This window comes from Pieris napi, chromosome 19 (genome assembly GCF_905475465.1).
Source record: "Pieris napi chromosome 19, ilPieNapi1.2, whole genome shotgun sequence".
In the NCBI taxonomy this organism is placed as follows: domain Eukaryota; kingdom Metazoa; phylum Arthropoda; class Insecta; order Lepidoptera; family Pieridae; genus Pieris; species Pieris napi.
The window spans coordinates 11,274,748-11,300,062 of NC_062252.1; the positions used below are offsets into that span (position 1 = coordinate 11,274,748).

At 33.8% G+C, this 25,315-nt stretch overlaps 1 protein-coding gene across 3 annotated transcripts in view; it reads left to right on the forward strand.

Moving 5' to 3' along the window:
• The window catches only part of LOC125059303 (golgin subfamily A member 4), a 63,690-nt gene that overhangs the window by 21,263 nt on the left and 17,112 nt on the right, over window positions 1–25,315 (forward strand). For all 3 annotated transcript variants that reach the window (XR_007118635.1, XM_047663676.1, XM_047663677.1), the window contains exon 15: window positions 6,844–7,019. Coding sequence is in view for 2 of the 3 variants with exons in the window: in XM_047663676.1 (XP_047519632.1) it covers window positions 6,844–7,019 (176 nt within the window). In the remaining variant the exon portion in view is untranslated. The remainder of the gene's footprint in view (window positions 1–6,843; window positions 7,020–25,315) is intronic.

Sequence of the window (25,315 nt, forward strand, 5' to 3'; positions counted from 1 at the left end):
ACGTGTCACGTTGTTTGTCCACTATCGACTCCTGACTACCGAACCGATATCAAATATTTTGCACACCGTGTGCAGTTTGATCTAACTTAAAAGATAGGATAGCTTACATTTCAATTTATATTATTTTATTGCAAAATATTTGTTTATTATTGAACAGTCACAATTCTAACAGATGGCGCTGTGTTGAAAGTACCAACGTTTCACATAAGCTACAATTCAACGGCATAACAACCAATAAAGCATGGTGGTCCCCATGACTAGTGTTCTCCTACCGTCTCCCTTGAATAGTTTACTACTATGTAATATAAGAAAAACCTTAGCCACAGCAACGCGCTTGGCCGGTCTGCTAGTATCTTATAATAATGATTCAATTTATTTCAACTAAACCGACGGTAAGTATTATAAAAATATGTAATGTAACAGCTTTAAAATAAATAACGTTATATGTTTTACAGGACAGGTTCGGTGGCCGTCGATGCATAACTCATAGCAAAATCCCGAGTACATACCTCGCCATAATGTCTCCCTACCAGAACGTTTCTTAAGCACGCACTAAACACTCACTATAAAATTCTAATTAGTGGACGTAACTACATATTATCAATTATAATTATCAAAAACTATATATACATCTAACGTAACTCGAGTAAATCTCAACAAAGACTAATAAAAACATATGAGGATCGGCCGAGTAAAAATATTTGGGATCACCCTCATCAAATATTATAAAATTATGTATTTCGAACACTCGTATAGGATTCATTTTCTTCCATTTATGTTAGGTAGGTATGAAGGACTTCAGCTGGGAAGTTTTGATTTTCATCGATATACGATATACGACAAGACAGGGCCGACGGGTTATAGTTGGTAAAAAATTTAGATAACCTAAAACAGCACAGTCCCACACTTCCTACGCAATAGCACAGTCTTCCGTTAGTAAAAATACAAAACTTCATAATCGTAAGCTAGGTTTCATAACAAATGTAACTAATTTACCTTCAAAGGTGTAATAAAAAAAATAAAAAAAAAGAGTACCTACATCTTTAGGTTACAAAATGTAGAAAGGAAAAAAAAAATCGCATACCTCGTGGGCGTTAATCCTTTACACCAAGGATATGATATACCATATCAGTTTACCTCGATGGCATCCCGCTCTTCTGATTTGTTAGGGCTAGTTGATCTGGTTCTTAGGGTAGGAAATTAAACACTCCAATGATGACTTGATTTACTATATTTCACACACTGACCCTACGTAAAATGTATAAACACCAACTTGAACAAAGGAATTGCCTGTGCGCATGTGCTACAAGCTGTTTTATCCTTTAGTCCCCACTCTGACTCGACCTTCCCACTTCGGGCAGTTATTCGAGTCAATTCGTAACAATTCGTAAATAACCGAACGAGTCAAATGAGTAATTATTGCACATGCGCACTTGTAGCAAAAGAATATGTTTCATAAATTATTTAGAATATTATTAAATAAATAATAAAAGCTAACACAATTGTGTTGGTTATTTTTATTAAAAGAAGAGCGAGGCTTCCCTGTCACAGGTCTCTTCTGAGACTTCAATCTGAATTATATTGTAAAATATGTAAACAAATAAAGATTTCTTTTATTAGACCGAGGAATTTGAAATAGTTAGGTTTGCCTTGTATTGCATGAAGAAGGGGTGTGATATAGTAAAAGCGACAATTAGTCATATTATATATAGTATGTTGATAGCCTTTCTTCTTCTACTTAAATGTTTTAACTGTCCCTGAAAGTCAACAAGCCATTTCGTTATACCTCCTGAATTATTCTGAAAATACAAATTTCGACAATATTTAACACACCAATCTGTGTTACTAGAGTACATTAGTCAGGCACTTGTATTATGTTGTATTTGCTAAATTGTTATAATTCAACGCGTTTAATTTCGGTTTAAAGAATGGATTTATAATTATTATAAGGGCAGACTAAAATTAAAATTGTAAATTAATTTAAATTACTGTTGTTTGTTATATTTTTAGTCAATTTACATAAAACCATAATGAAAATCCTACAAAAATCTGTAGTTTTTGGGTTTCTCGCCTTCATACAGACATGATTTATATTTCTTTATTTCGTAATGCTACAGCTAACATATATAAAACAAAAAACAACCAAACTAAACATATAGCCAAAGATGGAATACATAATATATACAAAAAGGTATGTAAGGTAACATTATTTATTTATAGGTATTTGTAAGACATTTGGCGAACCGCCTAATTTGCTAAAAGTACTATACGTTATTTGTAGCTATGGTAAGCTGTACCTAGAACACGCTGGTTTAACTGTTGTACATGTTTCGTAGTTTGCTGCCGCTCTATTGTCAGTAACTGATGCTTTGTGTACCGACGTTCAGTAGGGTTGAGCCTGCGAGCTTTTAAACCACAAATTTCAAAGAAGCAAACTCATCTTTACTATTCTACTACGTGTGGATTTTTACAAGTCAGTAAAACAAAGTTTTGATACAAGTTTAATGAACGAAAACATACATTTTAATATCTTTTTTATAGCACATTGGTTACTTAGCAGGTCAGATTGTCTTCCGACATAGGCCTCCGCTTGTTGTTTCCACTCGTTGTCTCAGGAGCTCTTCTCAAACCTTCGTCGTTATCAAATTTCTTTTAAATTTTTAGCCTACAATCAATTATGCAATAATTTAGCAGATTTTAATTGAGAAATGTCATTACATATAATGGATTCAACATATATATTACACGGATAAAGGGCTTTATTTTCTTTAGGCCACCCAGGGTCCGTATAAGTGAGGAATAAAATTTTACTCAATACTTAAGTATCCATAAAAATAATAACCGCTGACAGCCCTACGTTTCCCAGTGGCGCGAGTGGCCGCATTGAAAGCGCCACTAATGCATCCTTAGCCCTGTTTACACTCGCGTACTACTGGCGCTAGTTGGAGTTATTTCAGCTGTCAGAAAAAAATTGTTTTTTTTTTAATATTAAAAAAAAATTCTAAGTAAAGTTTTATATGTACCATGTTTGTTTGTTTATTTATTTAGAAAATAAAATAAAATATGAATTATAAAATATATAATATTAAATACATGACATACACAATACCATGTAATAATAATAATACTATTGTAAACTCACTCTGCGAACATTTAAAGATGTCGCTAGTGTCGGAGACAGCATTCAGTAAGCGCAACGTTGACATTGATATGCGCAACCTAGGTACAAGGAACCCGAGTTCTTGGCTAACCACCCCCCATTGGTTACCAAACTCTTTACATATAAAAATAATTGTTACCATGGTATACTACATACATTAGTCTATGTTTATAGTTAGGCCGTTACTATTTATTTAAATATATCGGTCCTCTTCTCTCTCGGTCTCTTTGTTTGAGTAACACTTTTTTATATTAGAGTTCTTATTGCCTCAACACATGCTTATTACACATTTTATTGCAGATATTATTATACTATTCTATGTAAAATAATCATTCACACAATATACTTTATTCATGGATTTATTTTATAAGGAAGTCATTAGTAAAGTTTGGGCAAGTTTCTTTTATATTCTTTTTAATACATATTTACTGTTATAAAACGAAATGCGTCTAAACGTTTTGACCAAAAATAAATCGGGTAATGATCGTAATTACGAAATTTTAATTAAGAGTATTCGTGTCCTTAAACCGTAATGAGTCCAATATATAAAACTTTAAATTATTTTGCCAAAATCGTAAAATGGATTTCGATCGTAAAATAAAATTTAAAACGGTATGTCACATGAATATTGCTAATAAATTACTTTGTCTTTACTCTAAAATCCATTTTATAACTACGGGGCTTTATGTATTATATAAAAAAATATAGTTAATTTGTACTTACGCAGTTTTTACAAAGAATGTTATGTTCATTAAAAAGAACTGACCAGTTTACCATTCGGTTCAGACAGGATCTTAAATAGGAAACTTATCAATATTACAAAAATAAAGGAAAATTTAACAACATTTGTATACTTTTTTTGGGAAGAAAGCGTTGGGGCAGCATAAAATTTAAATTTAGGAATGATTTGTTAATTAAATTAAACTAACAACATTAAAAAGTAAGATCTATTTTGGGAGACTTGTTGAACAGTATTATTCTGGATTTTCTGACAGGTCTTAGTATTGAGTTACAATATAACGATGCCGTGACCTTGTCATCACAAATACTTCGCAGGTTACATCGCCAATAAAAAGTGTATCTTTAATCTTATCTTGAACACAAATACGTATGTGAATAGAGTAATAAAATACATATTTTATTGATTTTCGATATAAATTTGGTACCTTGACACATTAATAAAAGCTATATATTCAATTTGGCATGTGTGAATTTGCTACCTGAGATATTTTGGTTTATATTTCGGAAAATAAATGTCTAAGGTGATGAATCGGTATTCAATTTAATTGAACAAATTTGGTATATCTATTTTCATATTAAATATGTTCATTATATTTAGCTAGTTATAGCTAATTTATTGACTCTTATAACTACTGATTGTATGCATATGTAGGTATATATGTGTAGTGCAATTGAATTAAATATACTATAGAATACAGAAATATCAATCGGTTAAGTTAATCAACACGAATTTTACTTCAACCTAAATTGCTTACTTTATATTTTTTTAATTTAGATCACAAAATAATACCCCGTTTGTGCTTCACCGCATGACGTTACTTATTTAATTGTGGTCAATTAAAGAGGTTTATCAAAATGTATCAAGTCGCCATGTTCTTTATGTATATGATGTTATCGCCAACGCCATCTAGGTTTCTCTCGATATCAGTAAATCTATTACTTTATGAGCATGGACGAAACATACAGATAAAATCTGGTACGTGCCGAATTTTTATTTTTACGAAAATAATTCGAGCTCTTTATGTGCTTTTTATATTAGCGCTCGGTAGTGATTTTTAATAAATCGGTCAATATGAAACGAGAGTTTTTTTCCTGTTATACGGGTTGAATTCGTTAAGTTCTCTCTGAACAAACAACCTTACTGCAATTTACTTTCTTATTAATTTTCCGAAAGTCATTGCTACCATTGTATTTATCATGAAAATATTTGTTACTTACAAAATATATTTATTATTTAATGGCAAGTTAGATTGTTGTTTGAGTATTTACAGATAAGACTACATACAAAAAACTGTATATAAAGCTTTGGAATAGTTTTGCAATTGTTTATAATAAAATAACCATTAAAGGCCCTGAGCGCGCCCTTTATTGGTATTCTGTAACTCTCAATAGAGAACTAAATCAATATGTTTATGATATATGATTGTTTTTCAAACGCCGTAAGCAGAGTATCATGTATACGATTGAAAATAAGTGTTTTCTTTATTATAAAAGTACAATATAATCAATATATAAAGATGTATTAATCATATTTCCGAAGAAGATGTGTTTTATGTGCCTTAGCGTTTGTAAATATAGCGGCAGCTTCCAGCTACGCAAGGCCCTTTTTTAATATCTGTAATCAAATAAAGCAGGGTCATCAGGGATTTTTTATTGTTAATATAATCAAAATCATGGTTCGATTCAATTCAATCAATCAATTTAAAAACCACTGGTTTGTATTATTGTGACAATAGCAGTATTGTTAGAATCGTGAAAAATGCATATCAAATAGTTCTTTAATTTGCTTTTATGTTCCCTAATGTTAGGTTGCGTTACAACTTACAGCTCGGTTCTGTATGTCATGCTTAACATGACCAGACGTCCCGTTTTGAACGGGAAAATTTGAGCAGCAGAATATATAAAAAAAACATGCCAAGAGTTTCAACCTTATTTGAAATCGTCTCCAGCTATATTAAAACAAATTAGTCTTCTGATAAATATAACTAAACATTTTGGGTACCTATATTATGTGATTCGTAACTTTCAAGCCAACTAACTTTTTCTAAATAAATAACTTTAAAAAAGTGTTATATTTTCATTGACTCATTATTTGACCTAAATTAACTAATGTCCCGTATTGAGTCAAAAAATAAATGGTCACTTTACAGTCACTCGACTGGTTTTTATGTCTACTCGAAAAAAGTTCTCGTCCAGAAATTTATTATTATATAGAAACACTACATTATCTATAATATATTTTTCAATACAAATATTTCCTCTTTATTAGTATAGATTATTTGACCATGACAGTTTATATTTTTGAACTTGAACCAGTTGAGTATGAGCTTTAAACGATCCTCTGACGCAGCGCCTCCCTCGACCCGTCTAAGTAAAGCGTCTAATGGCTCACGTCCCTTGCATTTTTCCTCGCGACGCCTAAATATACATTTTAACCTCATTCTCGTATATTATGTACAATACTAAGAAAACTCGATTGTAAGCAAGTTTAAAAAAATTATGCTACCAGATTATCAGTCGTATGTATTTGTTATTTTATATATAGTAGTCTATGTTATTTTATATATATAGTAACTATGACACTACCATTGAGGGTGGTAAAATGGCCCCGTTTGAAAATCAAAATAACTATATTGTCATTATATGATTGATGCAATTTGATTGATTATTTTGTTTCTATACATATACCAATGGCGCTACAACATTTTAGGGCTGGCTAGTAGGTGATCAACCTTCTGTGCCTGACACACCCCCGACTATTTGGGTCTAAGGCATGCCTGGAATGAAACTTCCTGAGGATCCAGATGATTCACCTACGAGCGATTGTTAAATGCGCACAATGACATTGTGCGCATTTAAATACGACCCCAAGCTTGGAAAAGCTATGAAAACCGGCTTGCCATTCTCGAGTTATAAGTGAAATAAATAAATATTAATTTCAGGACAGTGAAGGCATGTCACAGTCGAAGCGATCGGAACTAACTCGGCTGTTAGCTGATAGCCTGTCCGTCGCCTTTGACTCCGTGCTCTGCATGTCCAGGATTTACGAGGAGTCCCCGAAAAACAACGATGCTGAAAGTCTTTGCCTCTTCAGGAGTCGGACGCACCAGTATATCACGTGAGTTGGATTATATATTATTTATCTTTGGTGCCACAAGGGCCGCACCTCAGTACAATTAATACAAAAACGAACTAAATATTAAACAATTAGTAAACCGGGCCACGCGTTGCTGAGGCTAAGGTTTTTGTTATATTACATAGTAGTAAACTGTCATTGGGACCACCATGCTTCTTTGGTGGTTATGCCATTAAATTGTAGCTTATTTGAAACGTTGGTACTATCAACACAGCGCCATCTGTTAGAATTGTGACTGTTAAATAATTAACAAATAATTTGCAATAAAACAATATTGCGGGTATAAATTGAGATGTAAGCTATCCTATCTTTTAAGTTAGATCAAACTGTACACGGTGTGCAAATTTGATTGAAATCGGTTAAGTAGTTTAGGAGTCCATAGCGGACAAACAACGTGACGCGTAATTTATATACATTAAGATGAGAAAAGAAATGTTTTCATTTAATAACATCTTTTTTTTATGGTGCCCAGCAATCTCCAGGTTGTCCAAAATATAGCTTTTAATTATATATACCCAGGAAATGTGCAAATGTATATTGGGATTTGTAAGTAAACAATTAGATGCTTCTCCACGATTCGGCCTTTTTAAGATTTTCCTCTCTTTGTTCCATCAATCTCATAGCTTATTTATGTCCTCATCCCGGCTTAGGGGCATATAATGTCCCTTTGTATCGGAAGAAAAATTAAATAGTTTTTAAATGCCTGAAAAAACTTCCAGAAATCAGTGGATAGAGTGAGGTTTCCTATGCTACAATATCATTAAAAAAATATAGGCCAATAATAATGGATAAACATACTTACGAAATTTAGACATAGACATAACAATTATTACTAACGAAACACACGCAGTACACAACAATAATCAAAGAAAAATACCAAAAAAACATGGAAAGAAGAACGGAATAAGGTACATTTTAAGTGTGTAATGCTTGTGTGTTGTGGTTGTAACTGGCCCTGGCTCAGCATTATGCTGTGGAGAAGAAGTGTACCACAGCGCTGGTCATTTTGTCAGAGACCTGAACAGTACAAATTTAGCATGCGTTCACTCACATATCAAACTGATAACGTTTGGAAGTAGAATATTATTACATTTTGCTTATTTAAATTAAAATTGAATAAATATAAAGCTTACTTTAAGATACTATGTAATATGCATATAAAATGCTACCGTATATAAAATATTTTATCCTGAAGACAATTCATATCGTATTACCAAGGGTTAAAGTAGGAAATGCCTTGTACACGCGCGTTACTCATAATCCAATTTCTCTAATGCACTTTTAGTTGTATGGTGGGGTTCGAGGCTTCTTTGAAATGTTTTATTCGCTACGACGCCCTGGCTCTATACCTAAAATACCAGGGAATTCTACGAGTCATAGATATTTCGTTTTCTTTCGTCTATTAATTTTCTTGTAATGGTAGCTTAATATTAATATTATATATCTAAAGAAGAGTGTAATTAACTCATTTTGGATACAGCCTAAGTATCTGTAACAATACTAATAATCAGTGACGCTACACCATTTTTAGATCTGGGCCTCGGATTTCTGAATTTGTTTCATGATCATTTGCCAATCTAATAGGCATGTGGGTAATCAGCCTGACACACGCTGTCGACTTGGGTCTAAGGCAAACCGATTTCCTTACGATGCGAATGTTAAATGCGCACATAGAATGAAAGTCCATTGGTGCACAGCCGGGGATGGAACCTACAACCTCAGGGATGAGAGTCGCACGCACCCTGATACCCTAAGCATCTTTAGCTATTAATAAATACAAATGTGTACCCAAGCTGTAATGGGGTTACAAGACTTAACCAGTATCATACAAAAGTGGCAACCACTTTTGTAAATTACGCTCCTTCGAAATAGGAAAAACGTCCTTCCCCTTCGCAAAAATCTATTCACAATCAGTGCACCGTGGATCGCAATCAAAATACCAATCACTTAAAATAATGTCCCCAATTCGTACCCAGAACAATGGTGATGTCAATAAATATAAATATTGAAATCGACCATCGGTTTTAATTAAAAAAAATCCCTGACAATGAAAAAGTTCACTCCCTTGGCTCGAATGAAATGTGACGCGGCGAATAATACGCATTGTTCGAAGATTGTCGTGTTTAGACTATACTTAATGAGTACAAGAAGGATAGTACATTAATTGAACTTAAAACAGTTTTATAAAGGATTTTTTAAGGAGACTTTGTATTAAGTATGACTTGTATGTCTAAAACATATTGGATTTCGTCTTTGGGTTGACTGAGATTATACTCTGTGAGTTTAGATAAACTTTTTCAACACTCTCATGTGACTCTCATCGCTGAGGTCGTAGGTTCGATCATCAATGGAATTTCTTTCTAAGTGCGCATTTAACATTCGTTCAAACAGTGAAGAAAACATCGCGAGGAAACCGGCTTGCCTTAGACCGAAAACGTCGACGGCGCGTCAGGCACATGAGGCTGATCACCTACTTGCCTATTAGATTAACAAAAGATCATGAAACAGTAACAGAAATCTGAAGCCTAAAAAGGTTGTAGCGCCACTGATTTATTTTTATTTTTATATAGGTGAAGAATATTGTAAATAGTATATAATTCTGAATTAATTATATGCAAATTTTGTTTATAAATTCCTTTTTAGAGCCTTAAGATTTTTATTTAGGCTAATGTGGAGTAAAACCTGTTAAAAACATAAAATCACAATTGACTTGAACTTGTGAAATCTGTCGCAGCGCATTGTTGATTGCACCTTTGTGATCAAATGTGACGTAAAGTGGGGCATGTGTGAGTATTGTGCACAGATGGAAGCTGTATAATGTTGCAGGCATAGGGTAGTCGTATCAGCTATACACGGTGTATTTTTTTCTTCTTTATTTCTAAAAATTTGAAATAATAAACATGACATTTTTACGCAAGTTTCATTGATTTATTTCTTTGAAGAGCAGTGTTGGACTAGTGGCTACAGCGTGTGACTCTCATTCCTGAGGTCATAGGTTCGATCCACGGCTGTGGACCCATAGACTTTCTATGTTTTCATTTATTATTCGCTCGAACGGTGAAGGAAACATCGTGACCCGCTTGCCTTAGACCCAAAAAGTCGACGTCGTGTGTCAGGCACAGGTTGATCACCTACTTGCCTATAAGATTGACAAATTATCATAAAACGGATACAGAAAATGAGACCAAAAGGTTGTAGCGCCACTGATTTTTTTTTAGTTAACAAATTTCTTTCTACTTCTTCTTTTTTCTTTTTTTTATCTATTCACGTTTTCTGTTTCATATATTTTGTTTATCAATGTAATCTGTTTTAGCTTTGTCTACGTGTTTTCTTTTATAATATGGATATGTGTAAGGGTACTTATAAAATACAGAAATGTGTGGCCCTGACCAAAAAGTTATAGCGCCACTGGTTTTTTTTTTGGGCTATAAGCCGATCAGGCTTTTATGTGTGATTAGTAAAATACATTACATATAAACACACATAAATCTCCGCAGAGAATCAATTATCTTGTTTTTTTTTTATATTTCAAACACAACTAAATTAAAATTATCAACAAATTTCTCGATTTTGTTTATATTTAAATGAAGTGTGTTGAGTTAAATAATTAATATAAGAGAAAAAAAATATTTTTAATGAATACAATTTTTACTCTGTGTACCCAATGTCGCTCGGTAGATTACAAGCGATGATCAATCTAATCGGATTGAATCGACCCACTACGCGATAATGATATCACTTATTTGTACGTACGTTCATATAATCAACTATTACTTAAATTAAATTTTAAAGTCATTTTATTGAATTTATGATATATTATTTTTTATTTTATTATTTTGGTTTTTGAAGGGTATAGCGTAGACGTCTTGGGGTTGATGTCCGGTGAAACAGTACTTCTCTTAATCTCTATCTTCTACTAAGAAAGTATTATCAGTGACTTACTATGAGATATGAGCAGTGTTGGCCTTGTAGCTTCAGCGTGCGACTCTCATACCTGAGGTCGTAGGTTCGATCCCCGGCTGTGCACCAATGGACTTTCTAAGTGCGCATTTAACATTCGCTCGAACGGTGAAGGAAAATATCGTGAGGAAACCGACGTGTCTTAGACCCAAAAAGTCGACGGCGTGTGTCAGGCACTGGAGGCTGATCACCTACTTGCCTATTTGATTTAAAAATTATCATGAAACAGATTCAAAAATCTAAGGCCAAGACCTAAATGAAGTTGTAGCGCCATTGATTTTCTTTTTTTCCTTTTTTTTTTACTTGAGTTAATGTCCTATAACCCCTAGAATCTAGATGGAGCAGAGAGCGTCCACAGTTAGCCTTCATCGCGTTCATTCTTGAGCCTCGTATGTCACCTCTCTCCAAGTCTTTGTGTCTCTCTTTGCCTTATCTGCAACTGCAAGGCGTCAGGTTTGCCTGAGACGGCCTCGCTCCTGTTTTCCTTGCGGGTTCCAATCAAGCACCTGCTTGGGAATATGATTGGAATCCCTTCGAAGTGTATTATCAGTGAAATGGGCGAGAAAATGCTTCATGCCTTTTGTTACGGGTTTCTCTATACATAATTGACGTGGGTTTTTTTCTATTTGCACTTTGCACCTGTTCTGAAACACCACATGGTAAATCACAGCACTCGCGAACAATTATTCATTCGATGACACTCCATCGAGTGGTTGATTGAAGAATTATTCACTCGATACCACTCGTTATTAACCACTGGAAACCCTTGCGAAAATCTGAGTGATTCGGGAAACGGAAAGTGCTTTGATTGCGCACTTCCAGTTTTTATTAAGTGAATTAATTGCGTGCTATATAGAATTTTTTTTTAATTTTTGACCGAGTATTGCATGCTAAAAACAAAGAGTTAGCTCATTTTGAAATATTATTTGTATGTGTAATATTTGAATGATCATTACAAACGCAGACATTTCTTTGTAACATGCCCCATTGCGGGGTTACTTACCTAATATTTTTCGCATTATCCAAAGGACATAGTGAGAAACCCGTAAAATTAAAATCTAAATCTTCAAGGATACATTTGATCAATCAGCACAGCTTTACCAACACTTTGACATACACAATGACCATAGAGAATTAAATACTCCTAAATTTAAAATAGAGAATAATAAACGCCTAACAGAAGGGTAAGCGTACCGATTACCAGTCACCTGCTATTAAATCGAGCGCGCATCATTGACACAACACAAAATGAACGCATACGTGCCGCTATAACGGGGGATGTCCCCTATACATTATATTGAATAAATATTGTTTCTTCGCTAGATTGAATTAAGTTCGCATATCGTTAGGGTAGCTTTGAGGCGTGTCTCATGTTGCGTTCTAAATTACTTGATGTGTTCATAAAAATATGTTCAAGTTTCGAATATATATAATGTTCTTAGGTTGTTGTTCACTATTATCAACATAATATTTATAAGTGTTTTAGTTTTCTGTCGTGTCGTTGTCACGTTTGTTTTCATAGTCCCAAGCATATAAATTGTTTTAGAAATTTAAATAGGTTAATATAAAACCGATAAGAACTATGAAACCATTTTTTTTTCTTATAAACTTTGATATAAATAGTCAGTCAATAGTTAAAATATCTAATATTGATTATTGAACTTATTTGGGATTCGCAGTATATTAATTGAAATTGAGATTTACTAATGCACAACGTTACACTTTTTTAACAGACATAATCGACAAGGCATAGATAATTACATAGAACAGATAATTTAAAATTTAATTATTGTAAGTGCTGCCCTCTGGCAGATCATCCACTGAATCTTATTTTAATATGATAAATTAAATTATATATTTAACATCTAATTTGATCAAATAATAATTGTAACAATAATACGATTCATTAAAGATTATATCTAGAAAATCGCTAAAGTAACTATTGTTAAATGATCTGATTTGTAAGAAATTTTGACTACATGCATTGAAGCTCATGCAATATTATAAAACAGTGACCACCGACCAGTCTAATTACTTTATAATAAAAATGTATTATTAATCAAAATGCTGTTAGTATGTATATGTTCAATTTTACAAGTAGTAGTAAGTAAAGCCAGCGCTAATAAAAAATAAATATTGGTATATCAAATAATCATCGGACCGACTGCGTTTTAATAAATTAAAAATGTCCTCGTTAAAATTGCCGTGTGGGGTGAGTCTTCACTGTTAGCGGAATCGAAAACTATAGTTATATTTATTTTGATTGTTTGTGAGAGAGAGACAGATCCCATTAAATCATGTGTCATATGAAAAAGGCAATTAGTTCTCTATTAAACTTATTTCCGAACCAATTCTACATAGACTCATTTAAGAAAAAAACGTACCAATTCTCGAAAGACTGGCAACGCACTCGCGAGCCCTCTGAGAGTGTTCATGGGTGGCGGTATCGCTTAGAGACAGGAGAGCCTCCTGCACGTTTGCCTCCTGTTCTTTAAAAAAAACATTACTATCTTAGTTGTTGATCCTTTATATTATAAAAATTATCTCAATATTTTTATATGTAAATGCAAAATTACATTACATGCCAATACTAGACAGTCAGTGGAAGAAATTCTCAGTTGTTTAATTTCATAATCTGTCCCCAACACCCGCCAACACTTACGCCATAACATACTCTACGGGGCTACTTGACATCACGGCTTGTATGAAGAACACTTTAATTTGGCAATTGGTGGGCGGAGAGGAGTTCGGGCGACATGCTGTCTAATTACAAGTCGGCTCATTGGCTTTTTGATATTCATAATGAATAGACACGGGACACGGGGGCGAGATCGGACGTTTACCCTGATTTTAATGCCTATTTAAATTTAGATTCTATTCAATAAGCTGTGAGATGGATATGCCAACAAGCCCGGAATATAATAGAAACTTTCTGGCTTGCTATAGGCTGATGAGAACCTAGTACTTTATTGATAATAAATCTTTCGGAAAAACTTTGTACCAATGATATTGTAGTTTTTGTATTGCAGTGTTGGCCTAGTGGCTTCTGCGTATTGACAAATTACCATGAAACAGATACAAGAAATCTGAGGTCCAGACCTAAAAAGGTTGTAGCGCCACTGATTTATTATATTTTTAGTTTTCGTATAATAAAAACCATAAGCTAATAGTGATATTATAAATGAAAGAATTTTTGAATTTATACATAACAATGTATTTAACTCTCAAAAATGTTGTGTACCTACGTTCTTTATAGTACAATAAGATTTGGCAAGCGAAATATAGATTTTCTCATTATAATTGACAACATTCTAGATTGTAGGCTGAATTACAGCCGATATAGGTCCTAGGTCTGTATTCAAAGGTAATTAAAAAAAATGTATTCACGACAGCAATATGGTTGTGACAAAATTCATCTATAGCTAGTCCGCACTCTATCATATCCCCAGTCAGTACTTGTCACATGTGCATGTTTAAAACATTTTTTAAAGAAAAAGTAGTCTTAATGTTATATCTAATCAATCACAACTCACAAGTAGTATAAGACGAATGTGTGTGCGTGTAGTACACTCTGTATTTGAGAGTGTGTGTGTTAGTTTTGGAACCTCAGAGTCAAGCCAAAATACGCCTAAATAACGCCTGAGCTCTTCTTTATTGATATTATATAAAATGTCGGCATATTTTGTTAATTTAACACCGTATTAGCTAATACATTCACACGTCAACGCGCACCGCGCCATATGCGCTGTGAATTGAATAATCGCTAATAAAAAAATATGGCGATCTCTTACTGCTTCATTGTGCATGATTCGTTATTGCCAGTTTGATGTGATTACTAACCCAAGTCTAGGACAAGTTCGTAGGTAAAATATGATAGGTTTAAAAGCAATTTAAAAAGAAATGAAACCTACTGAAAATAGATGTAACATTATCTATATACAGTACTAATCTGGAGCTGGATATATTTGGTAGTTGACTGATCAATTTTAAAGTAAGCATTGTTAAGTGCCTATCTCATACCTAATCATCTGTTTTGGTGGTTTTTTTGTAACATAAACATGAATAAATAAAATAAAAACCAAATATTTAGCTCAAAAATTACCAAACCTTCTCTGATGAAACTTGGACTTGTAATATACCTTATTTAAAGGATCATCATACTCATATATATCATATTTTCCATTTCCAACAATATTACGTATATAAAGATATATCAAACATTCCTTTTTGAAATCTATGACTACAAAAATCAAAAATACTTATTCCCAGTGAAAATCCAACCCCCCAGTAAATATTGACCAATTACAACTGAAGTATTTCAATTTTGCATTAGTCGTGTGGCGCAAATGTGGTTTCGTTGTCGCCCCGCGGGACCGTGGTTCGATTACGGGCGCGTGACATGTCCCCGGACGCGATGCGCTCATAAATATTTGACATTGATGACTACAGGAAGGCCTTATAATTTTAACTAGCTTCGTGACCTCATTTTCGAATATTATTCCTACTATGTGTAACTAACCTAATAAGAATACAAAAAGCTTGTACAAACATGTACAATTGTACATTGTACGTACACTGAAATTGAGTTATGCTTATATTAAGAAATAGTTTGCGTATTCGTATTTAATATCATTTTTATTAGTTATTTATATGTTCTAAAATAAAGTGTATGCTTAAAACAAACAAGAAAATATGACGTTACAAATTTTACACACAAATACAAGCAAAGAAACAATTGACTAGGAGAATATATTTGCGTGTGTTTTATTATTATAGGCAAGTGGGTTTCCTTTAAGTTTCCCTTGCGATGTTTTACTCGATGTACGAGCAAGTGTTAACGTAGAAATATATAAAATTGAAGCACGGCCAGGGTTCGAACGATTTCAGACGACGTCAGGGTTAAAAATCATTCTCTTCACCACTCGGCTAACATAACATTGTTAAAATACACAAAACATACAAAATATCAAGGCCCTTTAATTCAGCGTTTCAAGGCAATATTCAAAGTTAAAATGTATAGGTAAGCAATCTCTTAATTGAGAGGCGTTTATGAGTAGCGGTCACCTATAAGTCGAGTAAGCATCACAATCCACACAGTAGGATATGATTTGCAAATACAATAATGGTCGAATAGTGGGTACTAACAACTCAATGCGCTCCCCGTGGCGTCGCCCGCTGTGCCCTTGTGTCCGCTAAGTGTAAATATTGTATAGCACTAACTAGGGGCTCGGATTGATGGATTTATTAAGAGTTCAGTAAATTAATGGAAAGTCTTTCGTTCGTTAGATTGTTCTTTAATTAGTTTAGACGAAGAAAAAGATTTTTGTTAGTCTTAAGTGCTAATCAGTGGTATGTGGAAAAATAGTATACAAGAACAGATTTTCTTCCCCTGTAAATAGTGTTATTAGACACTTTCTTATGTCAAAAATCCTTTTTAGTAAATTAGGTTAGACTTAAACTACTTATTAGTCTTAAGTTAGGCTAGATCGTAATGTTAAACTGTGTCTTTGTGCAAAGAATTTAATTTAAAAAAAATTCACGAGTTTCTAAAATTTGCAAATCCTAATTTAGGCTTTGCAGAAATTCTTCGCACTTCGACTATTCTTTCCCTGTTTTAATATAAATGCTATATGTGTTATTTTAAAGAGTAACGGTTTATTGCTTTCTTAGGAAAACTCGAGAACACTTCCGAGCTGGTAGTAACTAAAACTATTACGATATTGTAGCAAATCGTTTTTCCCTATTATTTTCTATATATTATCGTACCCTTTGTATTGAGGATTGGTAGTAAATGTAAATTTATTATTTTTTGTTTATATTCAATTATTATTATGTTATACGAATAAATTAAAAATATCTTTATCACCATCTTAACACTCAGAGGGTGGTAGGGGGTTAATCTGACGTTAAGTGTCGTGGGACGTTGCAGGTGGGCGAGGGTCGCGGGTTCAGATTCCGTTAAGCACACGTGTGCATTGGGGTATTATTATTTCGCGGTCGACGCTTCGCAAATTGGGTGTTTATAATAGGCATTTATGCGGAGTGGTAGCTTTTGATTTGAGTTACAAAATAAGGTTACATCATCGCAGGGCTTTTACAGAACTCGGTAGTGAGTTGGTCGCCATAGAAGAATCATGACCTACCGAATTAAATAAATATACGCAAAACTGTCCCCTCATGTTTTAAACAGTTAGCTTTGAGTTTGGTTTGTCTTTTAATGCATAAAGTTAAAAGTAATATTGTATAAAGCTTACTTTAATCAACACCTATAAATTGTTTTAATTCAGGAGGTCCCAGGTCTTTCTAGAAAGTTCGTTCTGATCTTTAATGTCATCCGTAAGTTATTGGGCCCTAATATTGTAGTATGAGCCTCAGAATAGTTAAATTTCAATGGTAATGTAGCCAACAGAAACGTGAGGCCTATATATAAACCCTGCCACTTTATAGGACGATCTCACTTCATACATTTTTAGTTTTTTATATATTTTATTATTAATGTATTCTTTATTTCCTATAATATATTTTTTCTCTGGTGAGCATTGAATTCCGTTTATTATTAATATATTGTGAAACCATGAAGCTTGAAATGCAAGCTTTGTAAAAAGCACTACTTGTTTTGACCGGAATCGAGTTGGACAATCGAAAACAATTCAATACATTTCGATTATCGTTCATTCGCTAAGTAGTAGACAAGGGGCTGGGGTGTGGGACAGGGATGGATAGGCATTAAAAGTATACGTGCGAGAGGGACGGGAAACGTGCTTGAGAGTTGAGTAGCAGCGACAGATTGGCGCGCACATGTCGAGATGCGATGCGCTTTTTGCTAACTTTACAAGTGATGTGCTTTGTCGATATAAATTAATTGGGTACCTATGTTAAGTTCTTTGCTGGACCTTGGGACCTTGGTTTTGAACTGTGCTGAATCCTAATTGATTCGTTAATCTTATTTGTTGTGATAAAGAATTAATCCTTTCTTTGTAATGAAGATTCTTTATTGATATTGGTGCCCAATAAAACCACTTTTGCGTCTTTGTATTAATTCTGCTTAAATAAAAAAAGAACATCTAACATATAAATGGGAAATATATTACCTATCGGTAAATCATTGTCATTGTTATAAATAACTATATATTAAGAATACATAGTAATATTTTTTTTAATAATGTATTATTTTTCTGCGTATTAAGCATCAGTCAGTCAACGTTTATTTCCGATAATTTCGACATGACACAGCCCTAGTCGCCACTACTTGCCTCGAAAGGGAGCCCCGGGCCGAATGGCACTTGTTTGTGCGATTTAATTTCATTTATCAACGCATTAGTTGCTCAAAAAGAATTACTTACCAGGATTACCTCCCTTCATATGTAAATATTGCTATACAAAGACTTAGCATTCCGTGATCTGACTCTAATGCAGGGCTTAGGATTTAAGGATTGCCGGGAAAGGTAGAGAACGTATAATATATATTTTGATAATATGATTGGTTACGTATCTATAATTTTTCATCTGTAGCATTTGTCTATGATTTGTCATTTAAAATACAGTACAAACTCTTTATAACAAATTTCAATTTCATTTCAACCGAGCATTTTTATTCGTTATAGAGAGCTTTCGTTATAGGCAGGGAAGAGAAGAAACAACCAAATTTAACCAATTACAATAATTTCTAATTTTATTACTATCAATAGGTAAATTATTCTAAACACATATAATACATAACGCTTTTCTTTTACTGGCCATCTTGACAGTTACAAAGTTTGTCAGTCCAAATGGTTCTTTTAATATAATTAGAATGGTAGGGGAGCCCAAGAGGGGATTTCGGGATTTACTAAAGCGCGGCAGATTAATATATAGGGGGATACCTTGTACCCGGTTAAGTACCTCCACAAAATATGAGGCCCATATATAAGGCCGCCCGTGAAGGAGACAGGATCAGATTAGTAAAAAAAAATTCACCATCAGAAATTCCCGAGCGCGTCAGATTAAGGTAGGGTGAGTTAATTACATCCTAAAAAGTGTATATTCCACTAATCTGACAATTTGAGAGTGACGGAAAAAAAGGGGAAGGCAACAAAGTTGTAAAAAAAAAACGTCATCTCGACATTCTCGAGCGTAGCTAATTTTTTTTTTATTTTGAAGGAAATAATTCAAGAATAATGAAAAATATATAATCTGACGATTTCCGCAAGCCGAAATAACAAAAATTCGTCGATAAAGTTAAATGCGTGCAGCTGCGTGATGCCTACATTTCCTTAAACCGATCGGAATCAACTAAACGGCGTTGTAAATATTTCCCTCAAAATTACATTTCCTGTGAATTTGAACCGATTCGGACCGATAGATTTTGAGAAATTTTGAAAAATCTTAAAAAAATAAGAAATATTTTTTTTTAAAGTGGTTTCTTTATCGATCTACTTCAAAAAATAATCCGCCTTTGAGCTTGAAAAACCACGTCGATCGCCACCAAGCTGGTCAAAAGCGGTTGATTCGTTCGAGAGATATCGTGAACGAAAGAAACCCGAAAAAGTGTTTTACGGGATTACTCCGAAATTTGTGGTCCGATCAATTAAAATTGCAAAATTACTTATGAGGATGATAAAACTGCGTCGAATGCCGCCAACCGCGTGAAAATTGCTTGATCCATTCAAAAGTTATTGCGGTTTGAATATTCCAAAAATAGTGTTCTATGAAACTTCTATCAGACTTTCGAGCTGGGAGAGCTCAAATGCATAGAAATGTTATTTCTTTGAACTCAGCGAGCTCAAAATATCAATTTTAAGCGCCCAGAAATGGAATTAGCGGGAAGTTGCAGGGATGGCCCTTTAGGTGAACCGTTTTTCTAAAAAAAATTGTCAGATCAGGCGAATCCCTCTAGATAATCGTCAGATTATGAGACAGTACGTTTAGAACATAAAGATGAACCACATATATCTTAATCTGACGCGCTTGAGTATTTCAAAATTGCGATTTTTTTTTTGCAAAGTATGAACATGGCCGTGGGTTTGCGTCCCATCGAAATCGTCAGATTAGTGAATGAGAGCTTTTTTTTGGTGCACTTAACACTCCCTTTGAAAATCTGACGCGCTCGATAATTTTTATTTTTTTTTTATTTTCAACCCTTAAATACAACCACCCGCATCATGCAAACGATCAGATTAACATACGTACATTATTAAAAATACGTAGGGCATAGATGCTATCAATATCTGACGCGCTCGAGGATGTCCATGCAACAGTTTTTTTTTACATATTTAACAATCTATAGCCGCTTCCCCCACCGATAAAAAGGAATTTATCATATAACATTTTTTTCTTCTTATTATCTAAGCTTTGCATCCCAATAGGTCTCTACGACGCTCGAGTAAATCCCCATTTAGCATCGTGGGCTCCCCTACCAGAATCAGTGCAATGATAAACTCATTATAGGCCTTTGACAACGACAAGCTATATATACCATTTTAGCCATTTAATGAAATACATATTAAATTTAACTTTAGTTCCGGTAAAGCGGTAATAAGCGGATTTTTTCATGTTTATTTCCATTTGTTTTAATATCATGTCAATCAATCAGAATCCTTGTATAAAAATTTCCAGCCGACAATTTGTGGGGCTGCAGATTTTTATGTCACTTTAAAAGTTTGATATCATAAAAGAAATAGTTTTCCTCGGATTCTTTGAACCTATATACACCCGATACAATGATTTGCACAACATACCATAAGTCCATAATCACCGAGAACTATTTAAATATGCAATAATTTAATTTTCATTTTTACACATGTTGCTGAAGGGGTCACATGCAAAGGGTCGAAATAAAGTTGTTTGGATTACATTTGCATGTATTAAAACGAAATAAATTCATCTCTTAGTCACGCCTCGAATTACGTTGTCATTTTATAATCATTTATGGTTTACTTTTACGATTTGTGCATCTGTTAATGTTTTTTTTATTAAGACTCCTATTAGCCTATCCCCGCAATCGGGAAGATGTCTGTCTGAGAAGCCGAATTAAAGGGGAGTGTCTAATCTCTCGTTCCTAGAAAGGCACTTTACTAACTTAAGTTAGCTCTGGTGGTTTTGGCGTCTTCCGCCGCGACCGGATCAAAAGTAAAAAATCATTTATTCATATAGGTAACACAATGTACACTTATGAACGTCAAAAAAGAAATACCTACATGCTTCTAATTTTACATTTACTGCCAGTTCTCAAATCAAGGGCGTAGAACGCATGAGAAGAACTGGCCATAAACATATCTAATCACCTACACCCAAACTTATCCTCGTGATATTTTTGGTTGATTTGGGCGCGTTTCGTCTTGTGTAGAATTTTTCGAACTGCGATCTGTGCTCAAGCAACAAGTCAGAGAGGCCATCCCTGGTCACCCTCATGCCAGTTCGAGATCGCACCTGACTTCTGCAAAGGTCGGTCAGTCAACAAGTAACTGATCCACCGTTTGGTCAGTTCTTTAGCCGCACTAGCACGCGGGGCTGGTCTTCACTTTCAATCTGTGTAGATAGTGTCACAAAGCCCCGTGGCCAGTCAGAATCTGCGCCATTCTTGAAAGGCCGGCAAAGCACTTGCGAGCTTTCTGGCAATGTGAGTGTCCATGGGCGGCGGGCGGTATCACTAAAGACCATGTGGGCCTCCTGCCTGTTTGCCTCATATTACATTTAAAAAAAGAAAATATCTATAGGTATATAGTTTAACTTAAGCGGGCCATAGACGGACTGAATATTGCAGTCAAGACCGACTGCAATATGCGTTTTACACTTTTATATAAAACACGTTTAGTTATTGGCAAAGCTATGGACAATCAGTCTTGTGTCAGTTTTAAATTCAAAATTAATGCGCAACGCGTCAGACTTATAATATTGGAAAATCTTTTATTTTAGTTCACCTCGTTAGAACTTCAGTTAAAACATAACAAAACCACTTTTAAATTAAGGCTTCAATTTACCTTAATCTACATCTCAACAATGTTCCTCGGTATACGTACCAAGATAAATAAATAACTTAAAACACTTTCGTGCTATCATCTAATGTTCTATAATCATAATGTGTATGTAGTTACATTATTTAGATATCTTGAACTAATTGGTCGTAGACATATTTGAAATTCCTTTCCTTAGGAATTAAAATTCTATATGAATTAATTTCTTGGAAAATATTTCCTGTACAAGCGTAGTTTGGTAAGAATTTAGCAGACAGTAGGAAATGACTTTGTTTAATATTATGTAATTATTTTTATATAAATCCTGCTTTGAATTATTGTCCATTAATGAAAACCGCATACGAAAGTTGTTTCGTATGTACGTACCCCTAACTCTTCGAGCCATTATTGAGAAGAGTCTATAATATCAAAATTTAACATAACCAAATACACAAGCATTAAATTTATCTTCAATCCCACACGTAACCGGCAATACACAAAAATATTATTTAGCAGCGAGTCTTTACAACAGCTTGCCTCCTGAGACATGAGAAATAGTAGCAGTGGACGCTTGCGAAGTTTTTTGGTAGATGAATGCTAGATGATGTTTCATCTAGCAGTAATAGCGTACGATGGTGGCGTGATATATATGCATTTTACTTTTTGTTTATTTTCGTTTTTAATATATTTCTCATGTAAGTAACATGTATGTTTTTAAAGAGAATAAACTTCTTTTAACCTAACAGTATATGTATAACGCTATAACATTTTAGAGAAAACTTAGGTCACAATTATGATTTATTACCATCGCGACGTGATTCACAGAATTGCGTGACGAATATACTCACATATTAGTCAGGATTTGACCCCTGCTTCTGATTTACCTGTCCCAAGAGACACCTTATTGTTAAATCATAAAAGGTATATATACTTATATCGAATCTTGTATTATGAGCTAATATATCACATACCAAACCTGTCCGTTTCTCTCATCGAAATTAAGAACGAAAACATTTTAAATGAACTATAAGTTTGTAAGTGTTGCTGTATTGAACTTTTCAGTTTGCCTACAGTTGAATAATTTTCTACAATAGTGAAAATTTAAATAATTGATAGTCACACAATTTTGCTTACATGTTTATACAAATATCAATAAAGCAGTTTCAGTAGCTTTTAAGAATAACGCCTCTACTAATAATAGATTTTTTTTAATTTACACTTGCATGGACGGTGAACCATAATATCTAGATTTTACTTTAGATTACACAAAACACCATGTCTGAGACGCAAAAATTGACGAGCGTCCTAAAGAGCAAAAAAACATGTGTGTAATTTTATGTACACGCGTTAGAAGTTTTACTTCTTTGGCGTAACAAGATAAAAATCTTTTCAAAAATTTTATCTTTCGCCTTATTCTACGTTTGTAGAAAAAACTACACTATCTATAGAAAAAAATTACTCTCATCATTTTTCCCTAACGCGCCAATAGAAGTATAACTTCAAAAATAATCAATTGGTGGATGTTATACGAAGAATTGGCAACACCGGATCGGACCGGATCAATGCTTAGTCAAAATTATTATGTTTATTTTATCATTAAACAGTTTTCTTAATGCCTATACGTGTAACATTTTTCAACAGTTGCAACACTAACAGATCAATGCGCGTACGCTGTTTCGACTTCCATTAGCGCGGTTGAATTTAGAACGTCCTCCGATTGGGTGACGTGCTACATTAATCATTGGCGCCTGCACTTTTATTTGAATTTTATTAGTTGTATTGTATAAAAGGAAGAAATTATTATTTTCGTGATATTATTCCATAGGAGAAAAAAACATTTTGGCTTAGATATTTTTTCCTACCATTAGATAATATCATGTTTGAGAAACATAACTACAGGACGTTGAAATAAGAATAAGTTATATCCATACCGATCGAAGCCTTTAAATTTCCATTTCACACTAAACATAAAGCAACCTTCAAGTCTTTATCGAATGAAAAACGAGCTAAACAATCCTAAACATTCGACGTTTAAAAAAACAAAATGCCTCGTTGGCGCCATTCGAATACCGGAGATAAAATCCGGCGTCCCGATTGGTCAGTCGCGCATAATGTTGCCAGATATGGCGGAATTCCCTAAATCTTTATAAATTAGACCTTAATGCGTTGGGTTTAATAAGTTTTATATTGGACCTCCGCGTTGAGTGACGGGTTAAGATAGTGCTTATCTTAAATATTCTGGGTTCGAGATGTGTACGTCAGCGGTGTCGGTCGGAAGAATAATGATCGTTTTGCTGCGAACTGTTTTGAACACGAATGAGAAATCTACTTGCTACTCTAAACTGAATAAATTATTGTCTAAAGAAATATTTATTTTTAATTAGCGTTAGAATTTCTATAAATAACGTATCCTCAATCTAAATATGTTACAATTAGCTATATTATCGAATATTTTGTTATTTTATTTATTTACAAAAAGCTTGCCACCACTCGGCATGCTGATACATTTGTACTTAAGAAAAATTAAATACAAGATTGAATGTGACCAGCACTGTGAAAAAACTAGAGGAAAATTAAAAGTGTAAGAATAGCAAGTATGTATATCTAGACCTAGATTGTTTATCAGAATTCTTAATCTGGATATCGTGTTTGGCCAAAACACGTTCAGAAATGAGGGACAAATGGGATATCTAGAGGGTTCACGAAATTTAGATTTAGTTGGGGTGGGGCAATGAACCTGATTCTTAAATATCTTAAACGCAAATGATATTCTCATGACAACTAAGTGCTCCAGTCTGGTATTTTCTGATTATCAAAGCCAGAAAGTTGTAGGCTAATTAGCCAGATATACCGATGGTGAGAAAGGTGCTTTAGCTTGATATAGGCAAACATTACCTCCTGTATACACGCGGTATAATTTTATTTAACCCCTTTGATAAGTATCGTCAAGTTATCTTGTACAACAAGTACATCGAACGGAGTTCAAATATTTGTCCAAGTTATAATTGGATCGCGTCAAGGGAACATCAAGATGCAATTTTTAATTTTGTAAATTTATTTTACGAATGTACACTAGTGATCTCTTGGATTATTAAAAATAATTGAATTTGATTTTTCAGCTTAATTATAAATTTGTCTTGCTGGTATGTTTTTTGATTGATGATTTTTTTTGTACTCTGGTTATGCATTTGAAAAGCAGAAATTATTATTAAGTTAGTGTTTTAGGTTTTAAGATAGTTTAAGGCAAAATTTGTACCGGTCTATTAAATCACGTTACATGAAATTTTAATATTAAAAAAACTCTTAAATATCTGCTACTTGCGTATATATTAATTTTAGGTTATGTAATTTAATATAGCAATGCCTTTCGCAGCAAATTAATATTCA